Below are 18,443 nucleotides of genomic sequence, written 5' to 3' on the forward strand. Positions count from 1 at the left end.
TAAAAAACTCCCCTTCTGCAGAGGACTAATACAACCGTTGATAAAATTAGTTCCATGACCTTTTAAAGCTTGATAATTTTAACCTACATAATGTAGGCAACCTAAAAACCATGTTCTTCACTGCTTAGTGAAAACTATTTCTCTCAACTGAGGATAAGATTGGGAAGGGTGAGGTTCTGTTGGTCTAGAAGAGTTTTCTTCATGATATAGAGAGGAGAAATGAGATGAATACACTGTGTTATAGATTTACCAAATGTTTTTGTGTTCTTTTATTGTACCTACAGAAGCAGAAAAAGGGCTTTGAGTAATTCTAGTTAGTGTTATCAAGCTCCATTTCTCCTAGTTTACAATGCTTCATCTTTTCATTAGGCGATGAAATAAAACACATCTTCTTGACAAATATTTTAATATTACTTGATCAGCATAATGTAATTATGGGATAATTAGATGGAATGGAATACATCCCATTAGATGTAATGGGATACATAAATTTAATCATTCCTGGACCACAGAGAAAGAAGATTTATATCTCATAAATCTTATCTCTTTTCCCTCAACTTTTTATTCATTCCTTCTCCAGCTGCAACCTAGAAGAAGCTTTCAATACACCTCAGGCCTATATTACTGCCACAGCTTCTCCAGCTGCCACCAGTCAGCCCATATAGTCTAGGTTAATTTTCTTTCAAAATTCCTTTCACATAATTCCCCTCCTCAAAAACCTACAATGGTATCCTATTTCCTATCACATAATATCTAAACTCTTCTAACTTTAAGACTATAATCTGCCTCCATCCTTCCTATCCAACTTTATTCTATAATATTTCCCAAACAGCAGATCCCCTCCCCATAGGATAACTATGAAATTCATTTGCTCTTCCTTAGGGAAAAAGTTGAAAAGACAAGGAAAAGAAAACAGACACTGAAATCCCTAACAGCAAAAGTTTATTTACAGTTGAAGTTAAGGAATAATTTTAATGCATGCTGAGAAATTAGTAATATTCCAAATTATAGGTTACTATCCAATGAGGAATACAAGATGATGTTGGAAAAGGCTATGGCATACACAACTATTAGAACCAGGTTATCAGAACACACACTATTAGAATCTTGTTATCAGAACACTTACATATCACATACTTTTATGTCACATCAAGTCCATGAACAGCTCATTTTCTAACTTCTCACTGGCTATTTTAGTAAACAGCATTCAAGGTTAAACGTTGAGACTGATGTGGGGAAGAAATACACAAGTGGTAAGCATCACATTTCAGAGCCTACATATATGAATACAACATTAAGATTAATTAAGAAACAGTATTTCAAAATTTTTTGAAACAACATGTGGCAATGTTTAGCGCATGAGGAGACACTGTTTTGGTCCATCCACTCTTTCCAGCTTTTCAAAGTGTTTCCTGGCATTGCGGATGTTGATCAGAGTAGCTGCAGAAGCTGAGGGTAGGGAGGGTAGGGGTGGAGGAGATACCCAACATAATAAATACAAGCAGCCAACGGAATGTCTGACTAGTAAAAACAAATAAATAAACAAAAGAGAGCCAAATCTCTCAAAATAGGTCACAGAGAATATACAGGAATAGGAGGTCCCAAATTAACTATGATTTAATTTTTCTGGATAAGCAGATTTGTTTATATTTAAATATATTTCCAAAATAAAATTTCCAAATCTTTTTTTGGTTCATTTTTAGAATAAAACCCATTATGTTATGCTGTATTTTAATATTAACCTAAGTAGGAAAAGCCAGTGGATCAGAGATAATTTATTTAAACTTCTGGGAACATCCTGGAAACACGGCTAGAACCTTTATTTCAGTAGTTATGAACATGGCTATTATGGCATGGAAGTACCAAATACGTCCCTTTATGCCCAGGGTACAAATATGGGAATATAGTATTTAGGAATATACAGTGACATATAAAATGATTCAGCATTTAGTAATCCAGAGCTTAGACTGATTAGTCTTTTGAAAATTTATACTATATGAAGCATAAATCATACATATGGGTTCTCTTTTCTTTAAAACCCCTAGATTTAGTACCTTGATTTCTGAAATTTCATGAAGAAAAAACAAAACACCCAGGAGTCTAAATTATTTTTAAGCTTCAAAACATAAGTTTAGTAAACAAAAAACTATTTATTACTAGTACTAAAATAGCTTTTTTATTGTGGTAAATAATACATATAACGAGAAATTTACCATTCTAACCATTTAAAAATATACAGGTCAGTGGCATTAAGTATATTCCCACTGCTGTGCAACCATCCCCACTACAAGATGTTTGTTCATTATCTAATAAAGTACTACCTCTAGGGCAATTGGTTTAAAGAATGAAGCTTTAAATGTATGTCAGCTAAGTTTGAACTTACGAATGGATGGATCAGACATCACGACCATCACATAAGTGTTGGATGTAAAGATGTCAATGAAAGCAGCAAAGTTAGAGTTCCTGACTTCCATGCTCTGGAAAGAAGCAGCTAGCTTGCTATAAGAGAAATGAGAAAAAGTAGTAAAGAACATAAAATAATAGCAATATAAAAAATTCTTACTTTGTATATTAAACATTCAATAGCATTATACCTTGATTCACCACTTCATTAAGACAGTTAATCACTAACTTCTCTTTGTTTTCCAAGGAAACTCTACTGCTAAATTTACTATGTTTTGGAAAGTGACTTAGAAAGTGGATTAGGACTTGACATTGACTGTGAAATGGGCTTAGACCTAGATCCATGTTAAAATAACAGATTACAAAAGATTTCCCTAATATTTAAGAATTTTAGGTTGAAATTTTCCTATCATTGTGATTAACAACTATTTTTGAATGTTCATTATATTGAAATTAGAGAAATGATCCCATTTCTTTAAAAACAAACAAGGTAATTATATTTGCATGCCCTTTGCGATTTCTTCTTAAAAATGTTAGCATAAACATGCCAGTAAGTCTCACAGTGTGCTAAGACATAAAAAGAGTAAACTTATACTTGTTCTATTGTCTGGGCATCAAAGTTTTACCAGGATAAGGATTTTGATTATTACATATTTACTAAATTATAATGTTCAGCCATTCCTTCTTCCTATATTCACAATGCTAAGATTCAAACCATATTTAATCAAAAGCGAGACAACATGATTAGACATTTCCAGACTGTATTCTGTACCATTCCTGAATCAGTATGTCACTATTTTAATTACTATAGTATTATAGCAAAATTTTTATTTGGTAGGGTAAATTCTTTCTTCTTTTTCAAAACTCCCTTGGATATTTTCTGTTTATTTCTTCTTAAATAGTATCGAATATCTCAAAAGATTTTTCTGCTTAGATATTTTTCACATGCTTCTTCTGTATCCGTTGAGTTTGCATTAAAGGACAATGACTTTCACCTGAACCAACTGTAGGCTCCCTTAGAATTTAGCTTTCTTTTCAATTAAAAGAACTACTCTGAACACAGAAGTGCAGTCTACTGTGGTTATCTGAACCTCTCAAAAGTGACAACTTTTTCCAGACATAAATAGATCACAAAAGATCTCTTACCTGCAGCTCAGCTTAAATTGCTTAATAATGTTGCTGATTTTCTCAAATCTGTGGGCATCACGCTGCTCTTTACACTGATAGTGAGAAATCACCTATGAAAAAAAGCAATACTCTTAAATATGCAAAGTAGTCATATCACCTTCTGCTACTTAATCCTCAAGTTAGACCTCTGTCAGTTTCTTGGTCACCCTGATTTTCAGGATAGACTTGGCACCCAACCTTACTGTCTCTTCTTCTCTCCCATATCCTGCCAATGTACTGCATAATTTCAACATCCCTATGGATAACCTATACAGTAGTGTTCATTTATAATTTTATTGGACATTAAAATATTATCTATTTTGGTTTCACTGCTGTTATTTCTCATTTATGTTAATTAAATGGTCATCTTATTTCAATATTTCACAGGATGTTTTTGATTTAAAAAGTACAAATTAGGGACACTTGGGTGGTCAATCGGTTAAGCATCTGACTTTGGCTCAGGTCATGATCTTGTGGTTCCTGAGTTTGAGCCCCATGTTGGGCTCTGTGCTGACAGCTCAGAGTCTGGAGCTTGCTTGGGATTCTGTGACTCCCTCTCTCTCATCCCCTCCCCCACTCATACTCTGTCTCTTAAAAAATAAATAAATGTTAAAAGTTTTTTAAAAAGTACAAATTTAAAAAAAATAAATATTTTTAGTGGTTCTTCAGATGTACCTAATGTACTGATTTTTTAAAAGATTTTTAATGTTTATTTATTTATTTATTTTAAAGTATATTCATTTTTCACACACAGAGAGAGAGACAGAGCATGAGTAGAGAAAGGGCAGAGAGAGAGGGAGACACAGAATCTGAAGCAGGCTCTAGGCTCTGAGCTGTCAGCACAGAGCCAGACATGGCGCTCGAACCCACAAACTGTGAGATCATGACCTGAGCCAAAGTCAGACACCTAACTGACTGAACCACTCAGGCGCCCCCCTAGTGTACTGATTCTAATGAAGGCTATACCTAAGTAGGTTTGGCATCACATTTAAAAATCTTAAGTATGCCTTGGGGTGCCTGGGTGGCTCAGTGGGTTAAGCGGCCGACTTTGGCTTAGGTCATAATCTCGCGGTCCATGAGTTCAAGCCCCGCGTCGGGCTCTGTGCTGACAGCTCAGAGCCTGGAGCCTGTTTCAGATTCTGTGTCTCCCTCTCTCTGACCCTCCCTTGTTCATGCTCTGTCTCTCCCTGTCTCAAAAATAAATAAAAAACGTTAAAAAAAATTAAAAAAAAAATCTTAAGTATGCCATGAGGAGAGCCCCTGCATGTCCCTGCCCCTTTCCTATCAGTGCTCCCTACATGTTGTTAGCTGAGTGTCCCATGGGGCCTGAGGCATTTACTCTGAAACAATTAGAATGTTCAAAGCAGGCAGGAGTCACATAGATACAGAAGCCAGGAATAATGGAGTAAGACTGCAGTTCTATTCTGTTGGTTTCTGGAACTGAGGGCATAATTAAGAGGAATAGCCAGGGACATTCATATTGCAGCACTACAGGTGAAATTCTTGGACTGGTGCAAGATGGACAAGAGTAAAATTATTTGCCAAGAATGTTTTCATTACTCAAGAATCAATGTCGAATGTATTGGGTGGGATCCAGGGGAAGATGGCAGCATAGGAGGATACTGGGCTCACCTCGTCCTGCTGATCACATAGATTCCACCCACACCTGCCTAAATAACCCAGAAAACCAACAGAAGACTAGCAGAATGGACTCTCTGGAGCCAAGTGTAACCAAGAGGACTCATGGAAGAGGGGAGAAAGGGTGGAGAGGCGATGCGTGCTACACGGACTGGCAGGAGGGAGCCGGGGTGGTTGAAACGTAGCCCACCCAGCAAGGCAGAGCCCCTGAAGTCTGGCATACAAAAGCGGAGGGGCCGGACTCGGTGAGTTCTGATAGCCATCGGGACTTAACATCTGGAATGTTAAAAGTCAAAAGCCTTGCTTGGAGAGCAGGAGGGCAAGAGGACACCAGGAGGGAGAGTTGTTAAGCCCGGGAAGACAGAGCTCAGCTTGGCAGGGGAACAAAGGCGCTGGCAAGAACCATCTCCCTCTCCCATCCCCCAGCTGTAAACCCAAAAGGAACCATTTTCCATCACTGAACTTGCTTGCACTGCGCCAACACCCACAGCTAAGCTTCTGTGGATCCATCCCTATGACAGGTCTGCCTCCCTCCCAGTGCTGCAGGGCCCCTCCCACAGGGGACCAGAGACAGCAAAGCAAGCTTAGCCTGCCCCTCATGCCCCTGTGCAGCTTGCAGATACACCCCAGCTAATACACCAGATCCCATCAAAGCAGCACCACAAGCCTGCAGTGTGCAAGTAGCCTGGACAGGGGCCACACCACTCCACAGTGAGTCCTTCCCCTGAGAAAGGAGAAGATAAAGGCACATACCAGTCTGACTGTGGCCCCAGCAGTGGGCTGGGGACAGACATCAAATCTGACTGTGGCCCCACCTACCAACACAAGTTACTCCAGACAGCACAGGGGAAGTGCCCTGCAGTTCAGTGCCACCCCAGGAAGTACCCAAAATGACTAAACGGAAGAACTCTCCTCAAAAGAAACTCTAGGAAGTAGAAACAGCTAATGAATAGATCAAAATTGACTTAAGCAATATAATGGAACAATAATTTAGAATAATCATCATAAAATTAATTGCTGGGCTTGAAAAAAGCGTAGAGGACACCAAAGAATCTGTTGCTACAGAGATCAAGGGACTAAGAAATAGACATGAGGAGCTAAAAAATGCTATCAATGAGGTGCAAAATAGAATGGAGGGGACCACAGCTCGTAATGAAGAGGCAGGGAGAGATTGGTTAATTAGAAGATAAAATTATGCATACATTCTTCTCCAGTGCACATGGAATGTTCTCCAGAATAGACCATATACTGGGACACAAATCAGCCCTAAGTAAGTACAAAAGGATCGAGATCATACCGTGCATATTTTCAGACCAAAATGCTATGAAACTTGAAATCAACCACAAGAAAAATTTGGAAAGGTAACAACTATTGGAGACTGAAGAACATCATACTAAAGAATGAATGGGCTAACCAAGCAGCTAAAGAAGAAATTAAAAAGTAGATGGAAGTCAATGAAAATGATAGCACCACAACCCAAAGCCTCTGGGACGCAGCAAAGGCGGTCATTAAGAGGAAAGAATACAGCAATCCAGGCCTTGCTAAAGAAGGAAAAAAGATCTCATATACACAACCTAACCTTACACCTTAAGGAGGTGGAACAAGAGCAAATAAAACCTAAAACCAGCAGAAGACAGGAAATAATAATAAAGATTAGAGCAAAAATTAATGCTATTGAAACCAAAAAAAGAGTAGAACAGATCAATGAAACCAGAAGCTGGTTCTTTGAAATAATTAACAAAATTGATAAACCAATAGCCAGTTTGATCAAGAAGAAAAAGTAAAGGACCCAAATAAATAAAATCAAGAATGAAAGAGGAGAATTCACAACCAACACAACAGAAATAAAAACAATAATAAGAGGTAGGAGGGGGAAGATGGCGGCATAGGAGGACGCTGGGCTCACCGCGCGTCCTGCGGATCACTTAGATTCCACCTGCACCTGCCTAAATAACCCAGAAAACCGCCAGAGGATTAGCAGAACGGAGTCTCCGGAGCCAAGCCCAGACGAGAGGCCCACGGAAGAAGGTAGGAAGGGCAGCGAGGCGGAGCGCTCTCCACGGACTGGTGGGAGGGAGCCGGGGCAGAAGGGCAGCCTGCCGGCCAAGCAGGGCCCCCGAGTCTGGCTGGCAAAAGCGGAGGGGCCAGACGGAGTGTGTTCCCACAGCAAGCGCGACTTAGCATCTGGGAGGTCATAAGTTAACAGCTCTGCTCGGAAAGCAGGAAGGCTGGAGGACAAAGGGAGGGAGAGCTGCTGAGCCCCCGGATGACAGAGCTCAGTTTGGTGGGGAACAAAGGCGCTCGCCAGCGCCATCTCCCTCGCCCATCCCCCAGCCAAAATCCCAAAGGGAACCAGTTCCTGCCAGGGAACTCGCTCGCTCCACGCAAACACCCAACTCTGTGCTTCTGCGGAGCCAAACCTCCGGCAGCGGATCTGACTCCCTCCCGCGGCCACAGGGCCCCTCGTGAAGTGGATCACCTAAGGAGAAGCAAGCTAAGTCTGCCCCTCCTGCTCCCGTGCACCTTGCCTACCCACCCCAGCTAATACGCCAGATCCCCAGCACCACAAGCCTGGCAGTGTGCAAGTAGCCCAGACGGGCCACGCCACCCCACAGTGAATACCGCCCCTAGGAGAGGGGAAGAGAAGGCACACACCAGTCTGACTGTGGCCCCAGCGGTGGGCTGGGGGCAGACATCAGGACTGACTGCGGCCCCGCCCATCAACTCCAGTTACACACCACAGCACAGGGGAAGTGCCCTGCAGGTCCTCACCACTCCAGGGACTATCCAAAATGACCAAACGGAAGAATTCCCCCCAGAAGAATCTCCAGGAAATAACAACAGCTAATGAACTGATCAAAAAGGATTTAAATAATATAACAGAAAGTGAATTTAGAATAATAGTCATAAAATTAATCGCTGGGCTTGAAAACAGTATAGAGGACAGCAGAGAATCTCTTGCTACAGAGATCAAGGGACTAAGGAACAGTCACAAGGAGCTGAAAAGCACTTTAAATGAAATGCAAAACAAAATGGAAACCACGACGGTTCGGCTTGAAGAGGCAGAGGAGAGAATAGGTGAACTAGAAGATAAAGTTATGGAAAAAGAGGAAGCTGAGAAAAAGAGAGATAAAAAAATCCAGGAGTATGAGGGGAAAATTAGAGAACTAAGTGATACACTAAAAAGAAATAATATACGCATAATTGGTATCCCAGAGGAGGAAGAGAGAGGGAAAGGTGCTGAAGGGGTACTTGAAGAAATAACAGCTGAGAACTTCCCTGAACTGGGGAAGGAAAAAGGCATTGAAATCCAATAGGCACAGAGAACTCCCTTCAGATGTAACTTGAATCGATCTTCTGCACGACATATCATAGTGAAACTGGCAAAATACAAGGATAAAGAGAAAATTCTGAAAGCAGCAAGGGATAAACGTGCCCTCACATATAAAGGGAGACCTATAAGACTCGTGACTGATCTCTCTTTTGAAACTTGGCAGGCCAGAAAGGACTGGCACGATATCTTCAGTGTGCTAAACAGAAAAAATATGCAGCCGAGAATCCTTTATCCAGCAAGTCTGTCATTTAGAATAGAAGGAGAGATAAAGGTCTTCCCAAACAAACAAAAACTGAAGGAATTTGTCACCACTAAACCAGCCCTACAAGAGATCCTAAGGGGGATCCTGTGAGACAAAGTACCAGAGATATCACTACAAGCATAAAACATACAGACATCACAATGACTCTAAACCCATATCTTTCTATAATAACACTGAATGTAAATGGATTAAATGTGCCAACCAAAAGACATAGGGTATCCGAATGGATAAAAAAACAAGACCCATCTATTTGCTGTCTACAAGAGACTCATTTTAGACCTGAGGACACCTTTAGATTGAGAGTGAGGGGATGGAGAACTATTTATCATGCTACTGGAAACCAAAAGAAAGCTGGAGTAGCCATACTTCTATCAGACAAACTAGACTTTAAATTAAAGGCTGTAATAAGAGATGAAGAAGGGCATTATATATTAATTACAAGGTCTATCCATCAGGAAGAGATAACAATTATAAATGTCTATGCGCCGAATACCAGAGCCCCCATATATATAAAACAATTACTCATAAACGTAAGCAACCTTACTGATAAGAATGTGGTAATTGCAGGGGACTTTAACACTCCACTTACAGAAATGGATAGATCATCTAGACACATGGTCAATAAAGAAACAAGGGCCCTCAATGATACATTGGATCAGATGGACTTGACAGATATATTTAGAACTCTGCATCCCAAAGCAACACAATATACTTTCTTCTCGAGTGCACATGGAACATTCTCCAAGATAGATCATATACTGGGTCACAAAACAGCCCTTCATAAGTATACAAGAATTGAAATCATACCATGCATACTTTCAGACCACAATGCTGTGAAGCTTGAAATCAACCACAGGAAAAAGTCTGGAAAACCTCCAAAAGCATGGAGGTTAAAGAACACCCTACTAAAGAAGGAGTGGGTCAACCAGGCAATTAGAGAAGAAATTAAAAAATATATGGAAACAAACGAAAATGAAAAGACAACAATCCAAATGCTTTGGGACGCAGTGAAGGCAGTCCTGAGAGGAAAATACATTGCAATCCAGGCCTATCTCAAGAAACAAGAAAAATCCCAAATACAAAATCTAACAGCACACCTAAAGGAAATAGAAGCAGAACAGCAAAAACAGCCTAAACCGAGAAGAAGAAGAGAAATAATAAAGATCAGAGCAGAAATAAACAATATAGAATCTAAAAAAACTGTAGAGCAGATCAACGAAAGCAAGAGTTGGTTTTTTGAAAAAATAAACAAAACTGACAAACCTCTAGCCAGCCTTCTCAAAAAGAAAAGGGAGAGGACCGAAATAGATAAAATCATGAATGAAAATGGAATTATTACAACCAATCCCTCAGAGATACAAACAATTATCAGGGAATACTATGAAAAATTATATGCCAACAAATTGGACAACCTGGAAGAAATGGACAAATTCCTAAACACCCACACTCTTCCAAAACTCAATCAGGAGGAAATAGAAACCTTGAACAGACCCATAACCAGCGACGAAATTGAATCGGTTATCAAAAATCTCCCAACAAATAAGAGTCCAGGACCAGATGGCTTCCCAGGGGAGTTCTACCAGATGTTTAAAGCAGAGATAATACCTATCCTTCTCAAGCTATTCCAAGAAATAGAAAGGGAAGGAAAACTTCCAGACTCATTCTATGAAGCCAGTATTACTTGGATTCCTAAACCAGACAGAGACCCAGTAAAAAAAGAGAACTACAGGCCAATATCCCTGATGAATATGGATGCAAAAATTCTCAATAAGATACTACCAAATCGAATTCAACGGCATATAAAAAGAATTATTCACCATGATCAAGTGGGATTCATTCCTGGGATGCAGGGCTGGTTCAACATTTGCAAATCAATCAACGTGATACATCACATTAACAAAAAAAAAAAAAAGAGAAGAACCATATGATCCTGTCAATCGATGAAGAAAAGGCCTTTGACAAAATCCAGCACACTTTCTTAATAAAAACCCTTGAGAAAGTCGGGATAGAAGGAACATACTTAAATATCATAAAAGCCATTTATGAAAAGCCCACAGCTAACATCATCCTCAACGGGGAAAAACTGAGAGCTTTTTCCCTGAGATCAGGAACACGACAGGGATGCCCACTCTCACCGCTGTTGTTTAACATAGTGCTGGAAGTTCTAGCATCAGCAATCAGACGACAAAAGGAAATCAAAGGCATCAAAATTGGCAAAGATGAAGTCAAGCTTTCGCTTTTTGCAGATGACATGATATTATACATGGAAAATCCGATAGACTCCACCAAAAGTCTGCTAGAACTGATACATGAATTCCGCAAAGTTGCAGGATACAAAATCAATATACAGAAATCAGTTGCATTCTTATACACTAATAATGAAGCAACAGAAAGACAAATAAAGAAACTGATCCCATTCACAATTGCACCAAGAAGCATAAAATACCTAGGAATAAATATAACCAAAGATGTAACAGATCTGTACGCTGAAAACTATAGAAAGCTTATGCAGGTAATTGAAGAAGATATAAAGAAATGGAAAGACATTCCCTGCTCATGGATTGGAAGAATAAATATTGTCAAAATGTCAATACTACCCAAAGCTATCTACACATTCAATGCAATCCCAATCAAAATTGCACCAGCATTCTTCTCGAAACTAGAACAAGCAATCCTAAAATTCATATGGAACCACAAAAGGCCCTGAATAGCCAAAGTAATTTTGAAGAAGAAGACCCAAGCAGGAGGCATCACAATCCCAGACTTTAGCCTCTACTACAAAGCTGTCGTCATCAAGACAGCATGGTGTTGGCACAAAAACAGACACATAGACCAATGGAATAGAATAGAAACCCCAGAACTAGACCCACAAACGTATGGCCAACTCATCTTTGACAAAGCAGGAAAGAACATCCAATGGAAAAAAGACAGTCTCTTTAACAAATGGTGCTGAGAGAACCGGACAGCAACATGCAGAAGGTTGAAACTAGACCACTTTCTCACACCATTCACAAAAATAAACTCAAAATGGATAAAGGACCTGAATGTGAGACAGGAAACCATCAAAACCCTAGAGGAGAAAGCAGGAAAAGACCTCTCTGACCTCAGCCGTAGCAATCTCTTACTCGACACATCCCCAAATGAAAGGGAATTAAAAGAAAAAATGAATTACTGGGACCTTATGAAGGTAAAAAGCTTCTGCACAGCAAAGGAAACAACCAACAAAACTAAAAGGCAACCAACGGAATGGGAATAGACATTTGCTAATGACATATCGGATAAAGGGCTAGTATCCAAAATCTATAAAGATCTCACCAAACTCCACACCCAAAAATCAAATAACCCAGTGAAGAAATGGGCAGAAAACATGAATAGACACTTCTCTAAAGAAGACATCCGGATGGCCAACAGGCACATGAAAAGATGTTCAACGTCGCTCCTTATCAGGGAAATACCAATCAAAACCACACTCAGATATCACCTCACACCAGTCAGAGTGGCCAAAATGAACAAATCAGGAGACTATAGATGCTGGAGAGGATGTGGAGAAACGGGAACCTTCTTGCACTGTTGGTGGGAATGCAAATTGGCACAGCAACTCTGGAAAGCAGTGTGGAGGTTCCTGAGAAAATTAAAAATAGACCTACCCTATGACCCAGCAATAGCACTGCTAGGAATTTACCCAAGGGATACAGGAGTACTGATGCACAGGGGCACTAGTACCCCAATGTTTATAGCAGCACTCTCAACAATAGGCAAATTATGGAAAGAGCCTAAATGTCCATCAACTGATGAATGGAACAAGAAATTGTGGTTTATATACACAATGGAATACTACATGGCAATGAGAAAGAATGAAATATGTCCTTTTGTGGCAAAGTGGATGGAACTGGAGAGTGTGATGCTAAGTGAAATAAGCCATACAGAGAAAGACAGATACCATATGGTTTCACTCTTATGTGGATCCTGAGAAACTTAACAGAAACCCATGGGGGAGGGGAAGGAAAAAAAAAAAAAAGAGGTTAGAGAGGGAGAGAGCCAAAGCATAAGAGACTGTTAAAAACTGAGAACAAACTGAGGGTTGATGGGGGGTGGGAGGGAGGGGAGGGTGGGGGATGGGTATTGAGGAGGGCACCTTTTGGGATGAACACTGGGTGTTGTATGGAAACCAATTTGACAATAAATTTCATATATTGGAAAAAAAACAATAATAAGAGAATATTATGAGCCATTATATGGCAACAAAATTGGAAATCTGGGAGAAATGGACAAATTCCTAGAAACATACACTACCAAAACTGAAACAGGAAGAAAGAAAAAAATTGAACAGACCCATAACCCGTAAGGAAATCGAATTAGTAATAAAACATCTGACAAAAAACAAGAGTCCAGGGCCAGATGGCTTTCCAAGGAAATTCTACCAAACATTTAAGGAAGATTCAACACTTATTCTCTTGAAACTGTTCCAAAAAATAGAATGGAAGGAAAATATCCAAACTCTTTCTATGAAGCTAGCATTACCTTGATTCCAAAACCAGACACAGACCCCACTAAAAAGGAGAATTATAGACCAATTTCGCTGATGAACATGGATGCAAAAATCCTCAACAAGATATTAGCCAACCGGATCCAACAATACATTAAAAAATTATTCATCACGACCAAGTGGGATTTATACCTGGGATGCAGGGCTGGTTCAATATCCTCAAAACATTTAATGTGACTCATCACATCAATAAAAGAAAGGACAGGAAGCATATGATCCTCTCAATAGATGCAGAGACAGCATTTGACAAAATACAGCATCCTTTCTTGATAAAAACCCTCAAGAAAGTAGGGATAGAAGGAGAATACCTCGAGATCATAAAAGCCATATACAAGCAACCCAATGCTAATACATTCTCAATGGGGAAAAACTGAGAGCTTTCCCCCTAAGGTCAGGAACAAGACAGGGACAGTCGCTCTCGCCACTGGTATTCAACATAGTATTGGAAGTCTTAGCCTCTGCAATCACACAACACAAAGAAATAAAAGGTATCCAAATCGACCAGGAGGAAGTCAAACTTTCACTCTTCACAGGTGACATGATACTCTATATGGAAAACCCAAAAGATTCCACCAAAAAACAGCTAGAACTGATTCATAAATTCAGCAACGTTGCAGGATATAAAATCAATGCACAGAAATCGGTGGCATTCCTATACACCAACAATGAAGTGAGAGAAGGAGAAATCAAGGAATCAATCCCATTTACACTTGCACCAAAAACCATAAATTACCTAGGAAGAAATCTAACAAAAGAGATGAAAAATCTATACACTGAAAACTATAGAAAGCAGATGAAAGAAACTGAAGAAGACACAAAGAAATGGAAAAAGATTCCATCCTCCTGAATAGGAAGAACAAATATTGTTAAAGTCTCGATACTACCCAAAGCAATCTACATACTCAATGCAATCCCTATCAAAGTAACACCAGTATTCTTCACAGAACTAGAATAAATAATCCCAAAATTTGTATGGAACCAGAAAAGACCCCAAATAGTCAAAGCAATCTTGAAAAAGAAAACCAAAGCAGGACGCATCAAAATCCCAGACTTCAAGCTACACCACAAAGCTGTAATCATCAAGACAGTATGGTACTGACACAAGAACAGACACTCAGATCAATGGAATAGAATAGAGAACCCAGAAATGGACTCACAAATGTATGGGCAACTAATCTTTGACAAAGCAGGAAAGAATATCCAATGGAATAAAGACAGTCTTTTCAGCAAGTAGTGCTGGGAAAACTGGACACCGACATGCAGAAGAATGAACCTGGACCACTTTCTTACACCATACACAAAAATAAATTCAAAGTGGATGAAAGACCTCAATGTAAGACAGGAAGCAATCAAAATCCTTGAGGAGAAAGCAGGCAAAACCCTCTTTGATCTTGCCCGCAGCAATTTATTACTCAAGACATCTCTGGAGGCAAGAAAAACCAAAGCAAAAATGAACTACTGGGACCTAATCAAAATAACAAGCTTCTGCACAGCAAAGGACACAATCAGCAAAACTAAAAGGCAACCGACAAAATGGGAGAAGATATTGGCAAATGACATATCAGATAAAGGGTTAGTATCCAAAATCTACAAAGAACTTATCAAACTCAACAACCAAAAAACAAATAATCCATTGAAGAAATGGCCGAAAGACATGAATAGACACTTCTCCAAAGAAGACATAGAAATGGCCAGCTGACACATGAAACAATGCTCCACATCTCTCATCATCAGGGAAATACAAATCAAAACCACAATGATATACCACCTTACAACTGTCAGAATGGCTAATATTAACAACTCAGGCAACAACAGATGTTGGTAAGGACACGGAGAAAGAGGATCTCTTTTGCATTGTTGCTGGGAATGCAAGCTGGTGCAGCCACTAAGTATGGAGGTTTCTCAAAAAACTATAAATAGAACTACCCTACGACCCAGCAATTGCACTACTAGGCATTTATCCAAGGGATACAGGTGTGCTGTTTCGAAGCAACACATGCACCCCCATGTTTATAGCAGCACTATCAACAATAGCCAAAGTATGGAAAGAGCCCAAAAGTCCATCGATGGATGAATGGATAAAGAAGATGTGGTATATATATACAATGGACTATTACTCGGCCATCAAAAAGAATGAAATCTTGCCATGTGCAACTACATGGATGGAACTGGAGGGTATTATGCTAAGTGAAATTAGTCAGAGAAAGACAAAACTCATATGACTTCACTCATATGAGGACTTTGAGAGACAAAACAGATGAACATAAGGAAAGGGAAACAAAAATAATATAAAAACATGGAGGGGGACAGAACAGAAGAAACTCATAAATATGGAAAACAAACTGAGGGTAGCTGGAGGGATTGTGGGAGGGGGCATGGGCTAAATGAGAAAAAAGGGAATCTACTGAAATCATTGCTTCACTATATACTAACTAATTTGGATGTAAATTTTAAAAAATAAAAAATTAAATTAAATTAAAAAAAAGAAGATAAAATTATGGAAAAAAAGAAGCTGAGACAAATAGAGATAAAAAAAAAAATCCAGGAGTATGAAAGGAGAATTAGAGAACTAAGTGATGCAATAAAAGGGAACAATATCCGTATCATAGGAATTCCAGAAGAGGAAGAGAGAGAGAAAGGGGCTGAAGATGTACTTGAACAAATCATAGTTGAGAACTTCCCTGATCTGGAGAAGGAAAAAGGCATTGAAATCCAAGAGGCACAGAGAACTCCCTTCAGACATCACTTGAATCAATCTTCTGCAGGACATATCATAGTGAAACTGGAAAAATGCAAGGAAAGAAAAAATTCGGAAAGCAGCTAGGGATAAACATGCTCTAACTTATAAAGGGAGACGCATAAGACTACTGGCAGACCTATTGAAACTTGGCAGGCAGAAAGGAATGGCAGGAAATCTTCAATGTGATGAACAGAAAAAATATACAGCTGAGAATCCATTATCCAGCAAGTCTTTCATTCAGGATAGGAGAGATAAAGGTCTTCCCAACAAACAAAAACTGAAGGAATTCATCACCACTAAACCAGCCCTACAAGAGATCCTAAGGGGGACTCTGAGTGAAATGTTGCAAGGACCACACTACAAGCATGAAACCTACAGACATCACAATGACTCTAAACCCATATCTTTCTATAATAACACTGAATGTAAATGGACTAAATACGCCAACCAAAAGACATAGGGTATCAGAATGGATAAAAAAACAAGACCCATCTATTTGCTGTCTACAAGAGACTCATTTTATTTTATTTTTTTTCAAAGAAAGGCAGACTGCCACGTGCAGCGCCTCATTTGGATGTGTCTGGAGTCTTGGAAGCTTGACTACCTTACGTTCTCCTACAAATGGACCTTGAGAGCTTGTTTGGAGGTTCTAGCAGGGGAGCGCAGCTACTCGTATACCCTTGACCGAAGAACGGTCCTCCTCTATCGGGAAAGGTCGTCCTCTTTGACCAAGCACGCAGCTTCGGGAGGGACACACATGGAGCGGTGAGGGAGGAAGGGGACACCCGCCTAGCCAGCCAGATCAGCCGAATCAACCCTGGCGATCAATGGGGTGACAGATATCATAGCAAGATCGCCCTCACATCCTACAAGAGACTCATTTTAAAACTGAGGACACCTTCAGATTGAAAGTGAGGGGATGGAGAACTATCTATCATGCTACTGGAAGTCAAAAGAAAGCTAGAGTAGCCATACTTATATCAGACAAACTAGACTTTAAATTAAAGGTTGTAACAAGAGATGAAGAAGGGCATTATATAACAATTACAGGGACTATCCATCAGGAAGAGGTTACAATTATAAATGTCTATGCGCCAAACACAGGAGCCCCCAAATATATAAAAGAATTAATCACAAACATAAGGAACCTTATTGATAAGAATGTGGTAATTGCAGGGGACTTTAATACTCCACTTAAAACAATGGATAGATCATCTAAACACAGGATCAAGAAAGAAACAAGGGCCCTGAATGATACATTTGATCAGATGGACTTGACGGATATATTTAGAACCCTGCATCCCAAAGCAACAGAATATACTTTCTTCTCGAGTGCACATGGAACATTCTCCAAGACAGATCACGTACTGGGTCACAAAACACCCCTTCATAAGTATAAAAGAATTGAGAACATACCATGCACACTTTCAGACGACAATGCTATGAAGCTTAATATCAACCACAGGAAAAAGTCTGGAAAACCTTGAAAAGCATGGAAGTTAAAGAACACCCTACTAAAGAAGGAACGGGTCAAGCAGGCAATTAGAAAAGAAATTAAAAAATATATGGAAACAAATGAAGATGAAAATACAACAATCCAAACGCTTTGGGAGGCAGCAAAGGCAGTCCTGAGAGGAAAATACATTGCAATCCAGGCCTATCTCAAGAAACAAGAAAAATCCCAAATACAAAATCTAACAGCACACCTAAAGGAAACAAGCAGAACAGCAAAGACACCCCAAACTCAGAGAAGAGAAATAATAAAGATCAGAGCAGAAATAAACAATACAGAATCGAAAAAAAATGTAGAGGAGATCAATGAAAACAAGTTTGGTTTTTTGAAAAAATAAACAAAACTGATAAACCTCTAGTCAAGCTTCTTAAAAAGAAAAGGGAGATGACCCAAATAGATAAAATCATGAATGAAAATGGAATTATTACAACCAATCCCTCAGAGATACAAACAATTATCAGGGAATACTATGAAAACTTATATGCCAACAAATTGGACAGCCTGGAAGAAATGGACAAATTCCTAAGCACCCACACACTTCCAAATCTCAAACAGGAAGAAAGAGAAAATGTGAATAGACCCATAAGCAGCAAAGAAATTGAATCAGTTATCAAAAACCTCCTGACAAATAAGAGTCCAGGACCAGATGGCTTCCCTGGGGAATTCTACCAGACATCTATTTTTATTTTTTTTAAATGTTTTATTTATTTTTGAGACAGAGAGAGACAGAGCATGAATGGGGGAGGGTCAGAGAGAGGGAGACACAGAATCCAAAACAGGCTCCAGGCTCCGAGCTGTCAGCACAGAGCCCGACGCGGGGCTCGAACTCACAGACCGCGA

General features: G+C 39.6%; 1 protein-coding gene across 5 annotated transcripts in view; it reads right to left on the reverse strand.

Annotated features, from left to right (window-relative positions):
* Positions 1–368: 368 nt before the first annotated feature.
* RRAGB (Ras related GTP binding B) overlaps positions 369–18,443 on the reverse strand; it is a 52,091-nt gene continuing 34,016 nt past the window's right edge. For 2 of the 5 annotated variants that reach the window (XM_081793483.1, XM_081793486.1), the window contains exons 9-11: positions 3,550–3,641; positions 2,384–2,499; positions 371–1,449 (exon numbers count right to left, since the gene is read on the reverse strand). In XM_081793483.1, coding sequence (XP_081649609.1) covers positions 1,352–1,449; positions 2,384–2,499; positions 3,550–3,641 — 306 coding nt within the window. In that variant the 3' untranslated portion in view covers positions 371–1,351. Of the gene's footprint in view, positions 1,450–2,383; positions 2,500–3,549; positions 3,642–18,443 lie in introns of all 5 variants that reach the window. The other 3 variants (XM_081793485.1, XM_081793484.1, XM_081793482.1) reach the window with 2 other exon arrangements.

The sequence above is a fragment of the Panthera onca genome, chromosome X, assembly GCF_046562875.1.
Source record: "Panthera onca isolate mPanOnc1 chromosome X, mPanOnc1 haplotype 2, whole genome shotgun sequence".
Classification (NCBI taxonomy): domain Eukaryota; kingdom Metazoa; phylum Chordata; class Mammalia; order Carnivora; family Felidae; genus Panthera; species Panthera onca.